At 45.0% G+C, this 15991-nt stretch overlaps 7 protein-coding genes across 7 annotated transcripts; 4 read left to right on the top strand and 3 right to left on the bottom strand. All coding sequences in view use genetic code 12, as the record gives it.

Moving 5' to 3' along the window:
- Positions 1-515: 515 nt before the first annotated feature.
- On the top strand, positions 516-1517 carry NIT2 (putative hydrolase; the record flags this gene model as incomplete). Its single annotated transcript, XM_025484777.1, has 1 exon — positions 516-1517. The coding sequence occupies one exon, from the start codon at positions 516-518 to the stop codon at positions 1515-1517; it is 1002 nt and encodes a 333-aa protein (XP_025339708.1).
- A 439-nt stretch (positions 1518-1956) lies between these two features.
- Positions 1957-2583, top strand: CXQ85_001055 (uncharacterized protein; the record flags this gene model as incomplete). The annotated part of the gene is made up of 1 exon (XM_025484776.1): positions 1957-2583. The coding sequence occupies one exon, from the start codon at positions 1957-1959 to the stop codon at positions 2581-2583; it is 627 nt and encodes a 208-aa protein (XP_025339707.1).
- A 78-nt stretch (positions 2584-2661) lies between these two features.
- CXQ85_001054 (uncharacterized protein) lies at positions 2662-3414 on the bottom strand (the record flags this gene model as incomplete). The annotated part of the gene is made up of 1 exon (XM_025484775.1): positions 2662-3414. The coding sequence occupies one exon, from the start codon at positions 3412-3414 to the stop codon at positions 2662-2664; it is 753 nt and encodes a 250-aa protein (XP_025339706.1).
- Positions 3415-6991: 3577 nt separating this feature from the next.
- Positions 6992-7699, top strand: CXQ85_001053 (uncharacterized protein; the record flags this gene model as incomplete). Its single annotated transcript, XM_025484774.1, has 1 exon — positions 6992-7699. One exon carries the CDS (start codon positions 6992-6994, stop codon positions 7697-7699), a length of 708 nt encoding a protein of 235 aa, XP_025339705.1.
- Positions 7700-7844: 145 nt separating this feature from the next.
- CXQ85_001052 (uncharacterized protein) lies at positions 7845-9200 on the bottom strand (the record flags this gene model as incomplete). The annotated part of the gene is made up of 1 exon (XM_025484773.1): positions 7845-9200. One exon carries the CDS (start codon positions 9198-9200, stop codon positions 7845-7847), a length of 1356 nt encoding a protein of 451 aa, XP_025339704.1.
- A 1715-nt stretch (positions 9201-10915) lies between these two features.
- CST5 (Cst5p) lies at positions 10916-12751 on the top strand (the record flags this gene model as incomplete). The annotated part of the gene is made up of 1 exon (XM_025484772.1): positions 10916-12751. The coding sequence occupies one exon, from the start codon at positions 10916-10918 to the stop codon at positions 12749-12751; it is 1836 nt and encodes a 611-aa protein (XP_025339703.1).
- Positions 12752-12810: 59 nt separating this feature from the next.
- On the bottom strand, positions 12811-15978 carry CXQ85_001050 (uncharacterized protein; the record flags this gene model as incomplete). Its single annotated transcript, XM_025484771.1, has 1 exon — positions 12811-15978. The coding sequence occupies one exon, from the start codon at positions 15976-15978 to the stop codon at positions 12811-12813; it is 3168 nt and encodes a 1055-aa protein (XP_025339702.1).
- Positions 15979-15991: the final 13 nt, after the last annotated feature.

Below are 15991 nucleotides of genomic sequence, written 5' to 3'. Positions count from 1 at the left end.
TATCCCAAACCACTACTGTAAATTCCTACTTTTGTTTCTTACAATGAACGTAATAGCCCCTTCCAAACAGAGTAGGAAAACTCTCAAGCTGTTGTTGTAGATGGTGCTGTTCTGAACTCTGCCAAAGGCCTTAATGGCTGCGAAATCACATATACCCACGTAAAGACAAACTGGGGATAGCTACTAGTAATCTGGTCAAAAAGCGTATTGTTATCACCAACGAAGATGTAATAGAAATACCAAAACTGCTATTTTTCAAAACTATAAACTTCCTTACTTATATAGATAAGCGCCACAGTAGGCCCATACTTAAGCTGATACTCACCTTCAAAGACCACAATCAAAGCACACTTGGCTCCCAAATTAGACTCAAAAATGAAATCCAATTGACAATAACATCAATATATACTATTTCTAAAATACACCTTCTTTCCACCTGCTTACGTCCCACTTCCAGGGCCATCTTCTTCCCTGGGTGTCTGGGTTTCCACCCCCCACCGTTATCTACAACCACTATGTATCTTTCTGCTCTTCGACTACTCACTACATCTGCACGCAGAATGACTGCTTCAAAGCTAACTATAGCATGTGGGCAGATGTGCTCATCGTCTGATTTAGCTGGCAATGCTCGTGTAGCCACGAGGCTAATTGACCAGGCGGTGGCCCAAAACGTCAAGGTGCTTTTCCTTCCAGAGGCTGCTGATTATATATCCAGGGACGCTTCACACTCGGTTCAATTGGCTGAGGAGAGTAAGGAGAAGTTTATCAGCGTTCTACAGAAGCATGTGCGCCAGATTCACGAGAGGTCCTCGGGAGAAGACGAGGATAAGGGGATATTTGTGGCCGTGGGAGTTCACGAGCCGGCTTCAGGCGATAACCACGGGAAGAAGGTGAAAAATAACCAGCTTTGGATAGACAATCGTGGAGATATTGCTCAAACGTACCAGAAACTTCATCTTTTCGATATAAACATCGTCAATGGGCCTATATTGAAGGAACTGAACTCGGTTGAGCCCGGAAAGGAGATCTTGGATCCGTTTAGTGTGAATAAGGGAAAATTCTCCAAGTTTTCAGTTGGTTTAGCCATTTGCTATGATATTAGGTTTGGGGAATTAGCACTTCGATTGCGTAAGTTGGGTGCAAATATCATTACTTTCCCCTCTGCGTTTACTACGAGAACGGGCGAGGCTCACTGGCTTGAGCTAGGCAAAGCTCGTGCTATAGATTCCCAGTGCTACGTTGTTATGGCCGCTCAATGTGGTGAACATGACGTTTACGCAGATACAGAGGAGGATGGCGATGGTAAGAAGGTCAGAGTCAGTTATGGCCAATCGGTGATTATTGGTCCTTGGGGAGAGGTTGTTGCCAAGGGTGACACATACTTGGAAAGGAAAGACAGCAAGGACTATAGTGAATTGATTGTGGGTGAGATTGACTTGGACTATGTGGAAAAAATCAGGACAGACTTACCTGTGTTCACTCATAGAAGACCCGAGATTTTTGGGTATGAAGTATAGAGAGAGGAAATCACAATGAAATGAACGCTGCTTTCAAGTTTGTGCCAGAAGGGAATGGACGGAACACTTACTTTAACATTTTTGGAGGCTCCTCGCCAGTTCATCTCCGATTCACATGCTGACTGAGGCAGCACAACCCATGAAAGACCCATCCATTTTATCGGTGACTTATAGATGCGACTCGCCCAGAGAGTCTGTACGAGAGTGCATCATCTTGCTGTTCAAGTCACGCCAGTACTCAACATTTTACATTGTTATAAAGCCCATTGCATATGGCTTTACTGATGGTAGAAGTGCACCACTTTGCTATACTGTCCCTCTACTTGTGGGACACTAAGTTGGAGTTTCCCCAAAGAAGTGCCTTCTCCTCTTTCTTTACAACAATGTTTCACATATAAAGCGGGATAATCCTTCTACTGGAGAGCAAAAATTCATTAAAATGTTCCCAAACCGCCTGGAAACCGAAGAGCCTAATCATCAAAACCCCAATCAACACCAGACTGAGGAGAAGACAGACGAGAAGAAGAAGCAGAAGAAGAAGCAGAAGAAGAAGCAGAAGAAGAAGCAGAAGAAGAAGCAGAAGAAGAAGATTGATATGAAGAAGTTGGATGTGCAACAAAAGCGTGCCGTGGTACGTGCAAGGTTGAGAAAAAGGAGTATTTGTCCAGAAGAGTTGGAAATGGTGGCAAAGGACTTCGAAAGGAGACATAGAAGATACTGTTTGTCATATGAAAAGAAATACAAGGGAAGGCTCGAGACGAATAGCGACTACAGAATCATGTCCCAAAGGAGACGATATGACTGGCTTGTTAAGCGTAAAGGGTTGGCGTACGTGAAGAACTATCTTAGTTACTTTTGGGAAGGTAGAGAAATAATCTACCCACATGGAGAGTATCCGAAGAAGTTAGAGGAGTATATCGAAAAGAGAAGTGAAGAAATCGGTGCAGTAAGCGTGCTGACCAGTTTCTTCGCTGAACGGTGTCTGCTCACGATTTACAATCACGTCAATGGATGTGAAGAATATAACGAATTTGAATTGTCGGATTCAGAATGTGCAGATATTTAGTTTGTGTATTTGTTGGAAGCACTATTATCTTTTGTGTCACTGTTAGTTATATTAATCTATTCGGACTGTTGTATATTATTAACAAAACACTTCTACAGAACGGAATTCTTGAGGAAGCAAAACAACGCCAATTGGTTGCCTCAAGTCAATCTCTTGTCTGTTACCCGTACAGTCGCTATTCTGGAAAGCATATGCCGTGCACTTTAGTTCAGACTGACGAAGATACCTGATAGCTGTTGCGTTGAAATCAACAGCATTCACCCAAGTCATGCAACCATATGATACCCCCATCGATAAAACTGGACTCACTATATTAGGCTGCCGATTAGCAACAAAAATAAACGATGAACTCGTGTTGTGAGAAGGACCTATTGAGGCCTGCTCCACACTTGGGCTTCGATAGATGTTATCTGGATTTCTGCCATCTCTGTCTCCCCCGTCGCTTTCGGGTTCATCCGAACTATCGATAAGATCATTTGACAGGTCGGAACCTCCAGAACCGTCAGAGCCATCAGGATGGTCTGGGGTGACTGTCAGGGCAAATGGCATGTCAACAGTGGTAGAAGTTGGATTTGCAGCCAATGAGTGAACCTCATGCAAAGCCGGTCTGGAGGCGTTCGTAGGCACCATGTCAAGGTCAACGGGAGCCTCAATTGGCTGATTGGGTGACCACCTAGTCCAACGATCCAAGTTATGGAAAACAAACGAAGACAAGTAAGAAGGGCCATGGTTGTAACCTGTAACACGCCTTTCGTCAGAAGGTCCAGCTGCCACTTGATCAGTGCACAACTGGAGAAGTAAAGGTAATACGGTAAAATACTTGATTCTCATTACTGAAGAAGACTGGTCGAGTAAGAAGAAGAAGAGGAAGAAGTTGGAGGTATTTTTAATCGCTCGCCCTGGAAAGACTGTAAAAAGGAAATGCAAAGGGCCCTGATGGGATACTGTTTGATGCGGCTCGTGCGGCTGAGATTTAACATCTACGAGGGGGACCAGATGAGGCAGGCAGCCAACTGTCGACTTGCTTGATACATTAAAAGGAGCTAGACAGTAGATATTTGTGGCAATTTTGGACACCAGGAATGTTTGATATTGAGTTCTTGACGTGTTTATAGAACTGTTGAAGTAATCATCTGCACGTACTGCATAAGAAACGATGAGGTTCACTCCCGAGACCAGCAACCTCAGATGGGTTTTTACCTGTTGCGGACCGAAAAGTCCCTCTAGGAAGCGATAAAAAGAAGGGGAATATCCTAAAACTCTCTTGAACTGATAATCCTTGAATTGACCACTATAAGTGCCTTAAACCCCCAAATCAGCCGTAGTCTCGTAAGCTCCAGGTTGACGCGTTGTCTATTTATCCTGCACACCAGCCACTTAACCTAGTCCCGATAAGAAGCTTTTTTAAAGTGATAGAGGTCTTCTATGCTAATGATCACCTTCTTTAAGGAAGACTTATATACGGAAAATATCCAACAATGACCCCAAACAACCTAATGTAATCGAACTTTCACTCCAGAATAACCACTTACTCATCTCATTTCTCAGACCTTCCCCAGCTACCAACCCCAGGGCTCATAGTCAGGAATCGGACCCTTCAAAGCATATACCATATCTAAACCACTGTTAGGGACTAAATAAAACTGACTTAGTGCAGAGAAGGGTTTCCTAAAGCTCGCTCAATACTAAGCAAGGCTTGTGTGCCTCTTTCTTCCATACATTGACGAAGCCTCGCTAGGCCATTGTGATGGTTCAAAGCCTCATACTAAAGTCTACAACCAAACGTCACAATGAATACAAGCAAGTCCAAATGCATATAAGCTAACTATTTATTGATATATGTACTGTTACTACGCCATCTCAAGGATATGTGGGCGATTTTTTGCTCGCCAATAAGGGAGAAGGGCACCAAAAGCACCACAAGTAGCACAATAAAGACCGAGTTTCATGAGCTGAAAAGCCACAGATGTTTCATCATTTATCTGAAAAGCAAACAAAACAATTGAAATACCAATACATAGAATAGTGCAAAAAAGAAGTATTATAAGCTGTATAAACCAAGACTCATCACTGGAAGGTTGCCTGAGAGGCTCAGCTATAGTAGAGGAAGTATCAGGACTGGTCATTCTGAGTGAAAAGCAAAGGAGACGGAGAGAAGTAGAAGTATTTGTATTTATTTAAACGGGCAATAAAGTTTCATGGGAAGCTAGATGATATCATACTCGTAGTTGGAGCCAAGCGCTAGCCTCGTTTCAAAGGGCGCAGAAGAAGTACCTTACCTAGCCTCTTTGGCCAGAAGAGTGACGGAAGTTTCATGTATTGGTGTTCCTGTTGTTTGCTGCTCTCTTTTTTATATATTATACTGGGTTTTGTGTTGAATATGGTCGTTCTGGCCAAAGTTGGGCGTCTACTACATACTCTGAAACATGAGCCGCGAGGAGATCTACAACCTGAAACAGTTGGATATCATTGGACAACTCTCCACTCCACTTGAAATTGCTTCAAGAGCCATGGACAGTACGACCTGCTATATCAAGTGGGTAGAACTGATATGGGTGTTGAGGGAAGTAGGTAGCAGGAAGACTCCATATGGTGTTTCAGCTTGTCCTAGCATGCTGGGATAGGCATTTTTCAGGGAATAAAGGATGGAACAAGGCAGATGCCAGTAAGTTTGACCCTTGAAAGGGTGAGTAATTGGTAGCTCAATTTTAGTTAAAGTATGGAACGTGGTCAGCAGATAAGGCCTAAGGGATGGATGGTGGGCCAAGTACAGCATGATCATAGTCTAGAGTCAGCACTCAGCTCTTGAAAAAGCACTTTCCCAGATAAATCAGTATCATAGGACATAAAAAAGAATGTCCTGGGTGGGCCAGATCGCTATGGAACACCTCAAAGAGACGGGCACTCCCATCTACCAAGGATAGACCACACAGTAGATTCGTAAACCTTAAATCAATAGCCTAACCCTTTGAAGACATTCCATTGGTCCTTCATTGTCGCCTAAAGACAACCAAACCCTATTCACATCTACCCCTGGCCATAGAGAATGTCATCCCCAGGCCCAGCCAGCCAGCCATTCAACCCCCCATTCTCCAACCCAAGCCATCACCCCAATTAACCAAATGGCCAAAACTACAAATGACCGAAAGACCAAATGTCCAAAATGAGAGACCAAATAAAATCCAGTTCCAGGTGGACCGTTCCAGGTGGACCAGAAGGATCACTCCACTTGTGCTCACCAATTCCGCTCTGGTCTCCACCCAACCAACACTTCCCACACTTCCCACGCTTCCCACCCTTCCCTGAAATTCACCTAATTTTTCTAACCCCCCCTTCCTCAAACCAACTAAATTTCTCTCCTTCTCCAATTCCCAACCACTCCCACTCTCCTCAATACCTCCCCTCGCTGAAGTCAGCCGTCTGTTTATCAGACGTCCCGATAAGATAAGCACATGCAGAAGGAGAAGAGACAAAAAGAGAAGGGACTCCATACCGGGCAGCCGAAGAAACGGAGCGTCCGATTATGAAGATCCTTTGAGATTTCCTTCTTATCGTAAAGATCTCCTCATGTTTTGACTTCGTCTGACTCAGGGATTGGAATTTTGCAGCCACGGTGGGCCGGTTGCTTATATGCAGTACGTTAAATTAGGAGGTTTCGCACCAAGCAACTCCGAAGCTTTTGGGGCAGTGTAGAAGTGGCAATTTATGGTAACAAAAAGGAGAAAAAAAGAAAAAAGAGGAGAAAGGGTGGGCATTTACATTGAGGCGATACGGGAAACACGAGGAAAACCCGTACACCAGCAACTACATCCCTTAGCGGGAAGTGCAAATCCGGAACACATCGCCACATTGGGTGCAAAAAAGAAGAAGTACCAAGCATGGAAATACAATGAAAAATTTCCTGTCAGATCGGCAGGCCGGTAAGAAGTCAGAACCAGAAAACCAGAAAACCCTGATTTTTTAAAATTTAAGTGCTCTTTCTTCACCATTTCAGGGGCAATTTCGTCAATTGCTTAATTAGAGGCGTTGGCTGGATTTTGTCTTTTTTTGTCTTTTTGTCTTTTGCGCCTAATTGTTGCCTGGGCCAACACAGCCAGGAGGAGAGTGGGCGGGGTAATTTTGGAGAAGTGAAAAAGACGTGTCGTATAAAGAGTCAAATCCTGCATAGAAGTGCGATGTTGAGCTCAGGCCTTGACAGTTTAACTAGTATAATCCGCATTTTTTTTTGACTGCCCAACTCTCTGCTCGAGACCGGATTATCTCCCCCTTTTATATGCACTCCCCATGCCATCAAAATAAGTTTACCCCTCCCACCCATCGTATAAAAAAAGAGGAATATAAGAAGACCAGCTTTTCTCATCTTGTTCAACTTCTTCTTTTTTTCCATCATCGGCTTCAACAGACCAGGATGTTTAACTTCTCCAACCTCGCCCGTCTCACTGGGTTCGCCCGCTCTGCAAGCCGCTCGGTTGCAAATTCGCAGCCAACTATCACCTTGTTCCACAACACAAAGCTGGCCCACTCCCACCACTTGTTGAAGAGATTGTCTGATAGACCTCCTCATAACTACCGTTTGGATGTTCGGACAGACCAATTGCCACTGTACCTGACATACCACTTTATTCACGAAAAGTGTATCAATGTGCATCCACAGAACGCTCGCGGGTTCGAGCGTATCTTCCCTGCGTTGCTTGCCTCTTCCAACCATACCTTCTGTGATATGGAGGTGAGGAAGAACATGAAGACGAAGCAGTTTGTGCCTGACATTGATCTTGTTTCTGAGGAGACGTACCTTGGTAAGGTGGCTCACCTGGATGCCCAGACCGTGCCTCCATTTGCAGTTGACTGGGTCAACCAATTGATTGCCGTGGACGACGAGAGCTTGAACCGCGTGTTTGCCAACTATAACTTGACTCACATTGTGCCTCACGGCGCTGAGAAGCTCAAGGGTGCCGCTGTGTCGGCTCTTGACAAGGACCACTTTGAGCCTAACAACGACATCCACCACGGATTGGCTACTTGTGTTTCTCCAAACAGCTTCACCTCGCGTGCCCTGGCGGCCGCTATGGCTTGTGCTGTTCACCCACACATTGCCGAGTTTGCTGATCTCTTTTAATGGCGGAAGCCCCCGTTTGATTTGGCGTTATAGATTTATAGAAATGGGATGGATAGGAAATTCACAATTGCCCAGCAATTGATTTGTAGATACCCTTTTACCAATTGGGAGTTCCTACATCGGATCATCTTATCGTTATGCATTATTAGATACCCATTCTTTTAGTGACGTATTCCTGGGCCAACACGGCGAAACTGAGCGAAAGACCGTCTTGGATCCATTCCTTGACCCATTCACTTGGATCAACAGCTTCGTCAGTGCTTTCACCTCCAAAGAATTCTTGTACTTCCGTTCTATCACCTGCAACCCATCTGGCCCATTTCAATGGGAACGGCTGGGATTTCGTTGAAATGGTAATTTTGTTGGTGATATCCTTTAAAATCAAGGCAAATGCAAACGACTCTGAATTTGTAGAGTCAATGAGAACAGGAGCTGTGGCTGAAGTCTCTCTTTCAGTTGGCTCTTTAGATTTTTCAGCGCTACCGGTACTGATAGGCTGGATAGCAATGAAGACATTGCTGCTGTTGATATCCAAATCGCCTTCTCTGGCCATGAGCTTCTCCTCAGCCTCCTTCAACTCCTTCTCTTTGTCAGCGGCCTCAGCCTTTTCTTCAGATTCCGTGATTTTGAGGTAATCCTTAATAGATGAATCGAGGTTGGCGTAGCACAACTTTTCACCATCAATAATCTTGCCAAAGAAAATATCCAAGTCGAAATAAGGACCTGTTCCTTCACGCAGTTCATGGCGATGGTTGAAGTTGCTCACCGTTACCCTGATACCACCTTCAACCTGCGACATAACCTTGTTAAACTTTGACGCACAAACCTTATCCAAATAGTCCATATTTGAAACGTCATACACGAGCATAATGTTCAACAATTCGTCTTCACGGTCCATAAGGCCATCTTTGATTTGTTGTGAGACACTGCTAAGAATCGTGTTAAGTCTGGATGTAATATGAGAAACCTGGTCGTTATCCAAAGCAGGATTCTCGCTCAAAAGCTTCTGCCTAGAATGGCTTATCTGCTGGGACGTGTTGGATGCCAATTGGTATGTTTGCTCTCCCAACTGAGTTGCATTCGAGGTTAAGGAGCCCCACAAAGACAGAGCTTTCTTGGATCCCTCAGACGACCACCACAGCGATAAAGACGCAAATGGGTCACTCATTTGAGAAGCCTCTTCAATCTTCTCCTGAAGCTCTACTGAAGCACTCTTCTCTGCTGGAAGCTGAGGCAGAAGGTAGTCAGCAACCTCAGCAGCTTTTTCAGTCACAGAAGACAGAGCACTCTCAACAGGCTTATTCTTGACTGGCTCAATCTTCTTATCCTTTCTAGGGCCTAGTTTACCCTTTTGAGGCGTAGATTTCTCATGGGCAGACAACTCGTCAAGGAACTCCAAGAAGTCGTCACCGCCAGCTGTTGAATCATTGGGGCCAGGGGTGCCCAGGTGCAGGTCCGGAAGGGAATTTATAAAATCCATCACGTCGTCATCTTTGCTCATTTTGGGGTGTGTTGAATAGATGGGTATGTGTAGTGTAGTGGTTGTTGGTGCAAGTTGATGTTGTGCTCCTTATATGGGGTTATGGTGCACGGGTGTGAATGCCAGTGACCTATCCACCCCACGACGCCCCAAAGGGGTGGCATGGGAGGAAAGGCAGCTGTCTTACAGTAGGCATCTATAGGACGGTTCTACACCCTTAGATTGAATTTCCAAGGGGTATTTGGGGAGAGAGGGATAGGTAGATGGGGATAGAAAATGGGTCTTATATGCAGTACACTGCCATCAACTACACCATCAAGACCGGGCAAGTAGAGGTCATTTTACGGCTTTGTGGCGTAAAAATGGCGGAAAAATGGGTTCTCCAGGTGAAGAGTTGGGGCAAGTTGGGGTGGGTTTGGTAGAAGTCCATTTGGGCTGAATTTGATGATTTTCGACTACTTGTTTGTTCGCTGGAGCGAACAAACTCTAATCTCTTGGGCAGCTTTTCGACAGCCAACTCTATCGTTTATCGTAAACCCTTAGCGGGGAAACCCGCCGAGTCAAACAACGATGTTTCGCAAGTACAAAAGATGCATCTTCAATCGTCCCAATCCACCAAATAATAATCCATAATTTTTCATAATTTTTCACCAGTGAAGATCGCAGTGCGTTTTCTGAAACAACCCATTTGTGGCTAGTAAGAGGGGAGAGGGGGCCAACCCGACGGTCTGGGCGACTCCCTGGCGATCCAACACACCACCAAAGATCGAAAACCACACATTTACGAGCAAAGCATGCAAAGAGGGTTATTCCAGGTTAAGGGTATCCATCAAGGTGCTCTGGCCCTCAGTGTGTCTTCTGCACCTACTGCTGCCTCTGCGTCTGCCTACGCTGGGCATTACATTACCCAAAAGAGAAGCCATGCCGAGGTACATCTACGTCGTCTTCATCCCGCCGAGGCACTTCTGGGCTCGCAACAAAACGTAAAAGAAAGAAAAAAGGTAAAGCATCATCTAATTTGGCTTCTCGTATTTCACGTTTCTTCTTCTCGCCAAGCAGCCCTGTAGATCGAATAGATCTCAGGCAGTTGTCTTTCTCGCACCAGCAGAAGACTTACTACTTTCTTCCAAACCACCAACATGCCCTTGCCAGGGTCTGGACGGCGCAAAAAAAGACGCAGAGAGCACTTACGTCCAACTTCTGTTACATTTCCAGGGCCAAGGAACAGGCATTTTGGGAAGTTGCGTGGGGCGGTGGGAGGTGAAATTTGAGCCTGGTGCATGAAAAATATGCGGCCCCAGATGAGCCAGAGGAGGGAGAGGAAGGGAGATATTGATAGAAAAGAAGAAGAGGAAGTGGAAGGAAGGTGGAACTTACGATTAATGGTGTTACTCTTGTTTTACTTTATTTTTTGCTTCATTTTGAAAAAGACTCATAAAAAGACTTCGTCTTTTTACTCGTCTTTTTCTCTGCAAGTAATCTACCAATCCAGCCATGCAGATCTTTGCAGCCATTTATTATCCCAAACCTTCCCAAACCTCCCAGAAACATCTTTCCACAATGCAAACCCTCTCTCTACCAGCCTCACCATATTATTATTCTTCTCTGACGCACCTCCCATGCCTTCTCGATACACTTTTCCGGAACCGTAGCTGCAAACTTCCCCGTATAGACCCTCTCTGGCTTGTCTGTATAAATGTGCTTTCTTGTCCAGCCTTTGCTCTGTAAACGCTAATATGTCTCGAGTATCTACACCTACCAAAGTGTCGACGCCGCCAAAATGGAAGCTCAGGCTTCGCTCTCTATATAAACTGAGGTCTTCTCTGCTGCTGCTGATGCTGCTGCTGGCGCTGCCGCTGCCTGAGAAAACCGCACCGTCTACTCCAGAATGTGACTTTTTGACGCCGCTCGATGTGTATCAAGATGAGTACTTTACGCCGCTTACTGACCAGAAAGATATCACTTTGGGTGAACTCACGTTGCCGCCTCCACCGCCTCCTCAGAGACACAAATGGGGAGTGTTGGAGCCTGAGTCGCCGTTGTTTGAGCACTCGAGGAAACCTAGCTCGCCTGGGCCTCGCGTGAAACCGTATTTTGCAACCACTACTAAAAGACCAAATATTGCTGGGAACGTTGATATTTGTTTTATATGCGATGAACTGCTTGAAACGACTCTATACCTTGAAAAGCTAGTGCCTCTACTGTGTGGAGATAGGGTTCACGAGGAGTGTTTGAGAACAGTGGTGAACCATGAACTTGAGAAGAAGCTTCACCATAGACGTATTTCTAGGGCAAGTTCAACGGCTGAATTAATGCACGCTGTGTTTCCAAATTGTCATGGAACAATTTGCAGAACCAAGGATGAACGGCCTTTGGCGGTTCCACTGAATACGGCCTTCTTGGACGATTTGAATAACGACCTTAGGCTTTCGTTGAAACTTACACGTTTTGAAGCTTCAAGAACCCTTGATCCCGCTCAGGAAGAATATGGAACCGCCGTTCTGTCTCCTATCTTCTCTGATAACTATACCATGGACTTCTTCCCTGAGAAGAATAAACAGGTGCCTAGGGTACCTTTAAGAATCGATACTGGCGCCAGCAACGCTTACAACAGAGAAAGCAGCGCTTACAACAGGGAAAGCGGCACATACAACACCAACAGAGCGTCGCTTGCGTCCAATATCAGTATTGGCACCACCGCTACTGCTTCTGTCAGAGTATCCATTCACAACCTGATACCCCCAGAGGAACTCAAGCTGGCCTTCATCCAACACATGATCAACCATGCTCCTGGGTTTGATCTTTCGATGCTTGTGTCTTTGGGTAAATTGCGTCTTGTGGATCTGCTTTTTGTCAGTACAGATAGAGCTTCAGCTTTTGAACTGGCAAACGTCTACCTCTTCACGAACTACTTGGTTATATGGTCTGCCAACCACCCACCCCAGTTCTTGATGGTTCCTTTGAACGAGACAACCAGTATCAATACACCTATTCCTTCTGTCCTCCAGCTTTCTAGCTCCAGTGGCCAAGACTCATTCAATGTCAGACTCCATTCAGAAACTGGCTCTATCATTGAAAAATGGGGCATTGCTATTTCTGACAGTCTGATGACGTTCCCACCTAATATCTTCTCGTCAACATTAAGGCTTCCAGATATCGTTGCTGGTACTTCGTTTCCTGGTATAACTACTCCCCAGAAGCAGAAACCCAAGGTTTCTCCAATCATGGAGTCTTCGTCTGAGTTTGCTCCCACAGTTCCAGAAAGAAGCCCTGAAAGAGGTATACTCAATTTTGGTGGTCTTCAAGTGTACTCAGATGATGCCACAACTCCAGCAATTTCCAGACCAACGAGTCCACTACGGTTGCAGTTGAAGGCTTCTTCAGATGAATCAACAAAGGTCAGTTCACAGACAGATATAACCAAGGAGCTCGTGGACGACCCTGTTGAAACTGCAATTGAGAAGTTGTCTGGAACAGCCGATATCAAGTTAGTCCAGGAAGAAGATTCAGACGACGATTCAGATGAAGATCTGGACTGTGAGCTTATTGACCGAGTAATGAAATCTCTTTAATTCTAGTCAATGTAACTAATATAATGCAATAGGTTCTTATAAATAATGTAGGCCTTTGATCAGTGGCTTGAGAAACGGTTGATTTCTTGGAGAAGTTTGGTCACCCAAGCCTCTCTCATGACTCTGGAACGGGCCATGAATACCATACTTCTTCCAGTCATTCCTAGCAATCTGACCATGGAAATCATGCTTGGATTGGATGCAACTTCCAACTGGTGCCTGAGCTTTCTTTTCTGCCCGAACCAAAGCGTAAAGCAAAGCTGCAGCTCCTCTTCACACAGCTTCCATCCGTCGGGATATATTCTTGGAAGCTGGTTGCGGCCGGAGACCCTTTCTTGACTGCCATTATCAAAATCGACCAAGTCAAATACCGTTTGGTTACCCAGGTACACGAAACACTCAGACACTGGGATTGTGAAGTAATGCTCGTAACAAGGCCTTCTTTTAAGCATACCAGTGGTTTTGGAACGCCTGGCTAAGGAGAACAATATTAAATAGCCAGGACATAGAACCACGTAGAGTGCCCCAAAGTTGGCATGCTTCTTGTGCTTCTGATATAGATATCCGCTCATCAAGACGCACAGCGGCATAGCCAAACCGCTCATATCGAATATATGCTCATTAGGTTTGGCGAATGGAGTTTCGAACCCATAATGCTCATTGACAATGTTGGAATCCACATACTCATTGATTCCAAGCTTCTCCATGTTATCCTTTCTCGTCTGTGTCGCCTTCACGACTCTAGTTCTATCAGCCATTGTATGATATGCAACTAAATCCCTTAACTTGTGGATCCATTCATCTCTGATAGCCTGCGATGAGGCCATTAATCTAAGTTTGGTGCCATTGTGAAGCTCAATCTGTAATGCACAATCTAACACCTCTTCCTCAGTATTGATTGACGTATTGGCATGCCAAAAAAGGGAATGGAAGTAGATCTGCTTCGTAAATAACTTCTTATGTGGATATGGTTCAACAGATTTCACTTGCATAAGATCTACCATACCTTCTGCTTTGATGATCTGCGCAATTCTGCGCTCTAGCTCTTCAACAATATGTTTATCTCTTTCTTCGAAGTCAGGCAGGTTAATCCAAGGAATATGACCATGTTTATCAACTTCAAATGGATCTTTGATAAAACGCTCAGGAGGCATGGAATCCTCTTCGTCTTCATCCTCACAAGACTTACGAGTTGTATTGGTTCTCGACGGAGGACGGCCTTCAAACATTTTGGTAAAGAAAAGCATATTCTCAACTGTGAAAAAGTAAGATACCTTGTAAAAGACTCTTAACTTTGTGATTTCTTTGCCTGAAGTACTTGTTGCCCTGCCAAGGAAGCCCTCTACCGGGTAAGGTTTCGTCCAGCGATTCCCTTCACGATCTTCAATGTAAAGCAGCGGTCTGCTGATTTGTCTTAACTGTAACTCATAATCCTTCTGCATGAGCTTATGCATCACATAAAAGACCATGCTGTTCTGAGGGATCCATTCGACACGGTCGTAAAACTTGAAGCAAAACCATGGATCGGGATTCTCCGCGAGCCAATTCTTCACTTCTTCGTTAAATCGAGTAGCATGGTTAAGCTTGGCGTAGATTTTATCTCTCAAGTAGGCCTGAAGGATGCATTGAGAGACATGATAGCCATACTCCATGCGAGAGATTTCTAGATCATTCAGCGTCTGTTTAAGCTGTTTCATCATAGAAGTGTCGAATGGTATTCCAATGCCTTGGCCTAATCCAGGGAGTGTGATATTGAAAACGCATTCCTCAGTGCCTTCAAGTATTTCATTCACAAGGAAAAGCCACTTATGAGCGACACCTTCGTATCTGGCGTTCATGATGACAACGCGAGTTCCCCATTCTTTCTCCAGCGAAATACTGATGGTCTTGTCTATGTTGCTGTAAAAGCCGATTTTCACTTCAGGTCCTAATCTGACCTTGTATTCGGGCTTCTCATCAAATGTGGACCCCTTCTTAGGATCGTAGAATTGTACAACAAGAAGCGCCAGCATCTCGTCTGATTTGCGTAGCACAACGTTATACTCCTTCCATCTGTCGGTGATCTTTAACTTTTCAATAGATTCCTCGTTAAAGTGACTTCCCAGGAGATATTCATCACATCTCAGGATCTGTACAAGCATTCTGTCGACCCTGACTATTTCACCTGGCTTGAACTTGCTCAATATTCTGCGTGCAACCCTCAGCTTCACCCTTGAACCTTTCATCTTCGCTTTGCTTCCTGTATTAGAAGCGAAACCACCAATCTTCTTGAGCTTTTTTATTTTCCTGAGATGGTTTTTCTTAGCCTTGATGTATTCGTTGGCGAGTTCCTGGTGATCTTGGCCACATTCTGGAGTAGGGGATGCAAATGCCATTTTTGAGCCCTTGGAAGGTTTAGCGGTCGAGTCAAAGGTCACTTGAAGCGGTTCTTCGGGCTCACTCTCTGGAAGATTCGTAGCTTGAGGAGCCAATATTGGCAGCATCATCTCTTCTTCGTTTGAGTCAATTGCAGAGGTGCAAGTGTGAATAGTGGCTTCTTCAAGGTGGTCATCGTTTTCTGCATCTCTCTCTTCTGTAGCTGGAGAAGGTGAGTTAGGACGAAAGAAGCGTGGATTATCAGAATCACCCGTTATGACCAGGTCCTCGTCAGTTTCCAACCCATGAATTGCTTGATTAAACGTGATTTCATTATGCTGGTCAAAGTTGAACGTTGTACCATGTTCTTCTGTGTAATGACTGCTTTCACGCCTTAGAGCTCCGTGGTCCTCTTCATCCAGAGGATTCTCTCTCTCGTTATCATAACGAAACGAAGGCGGCACTAAAAGGCCACCATTAATTATAGCTTCAGACGCGTGTCTCTGGTTATCAATAGAGATCTCATCAACGTCAGACCATGCCCTGTCTGTAGACTTTGCATCCTCATAGTCACTATTCCAGGCAGGGTACTCAGAAGTCAGCCGTAGAGACTGGTCAATAACTTTATATGACGACTTCAACTTCCGTTTCATCTTCTTCTTGGCTCGTTTGACTGACCCCGATAGAAGGCCATACTGTTTACCTCCATACCAAGCGGCAGGAATCGAGCCCAAATATAGAACCTTGGCAAACTCGCCAACTTCGTGTGCTGGAGCATACAGCAAACGGAATGCAGTGAATGAATCTTTAGGGATGGTGAATGTGGTCAAGGAAACCTTCGTAGAGGCTTCTGTGGAGTCATCGTGGGACATTTTCTATTAGTTG

The sequence above is a fragment of the Candidozyma haemuli genome, assembly GCF_002926055.2.
Source record: "Candidozyma haemuli strain B11899 chromosome Unknown B_2014730914, whole genome shotgun sequence".
NCBI lineage: Eukaryota > Fungi > Ascomycota > Pichiomycetes > Serinales > Metschnikowiaceae > Candidozyma > Candidozyma haemuli.
Note: the sequence above shows the minus strand (reverse complement) of the source record. Positions and strands in the feature narration are given on the sequence as shown.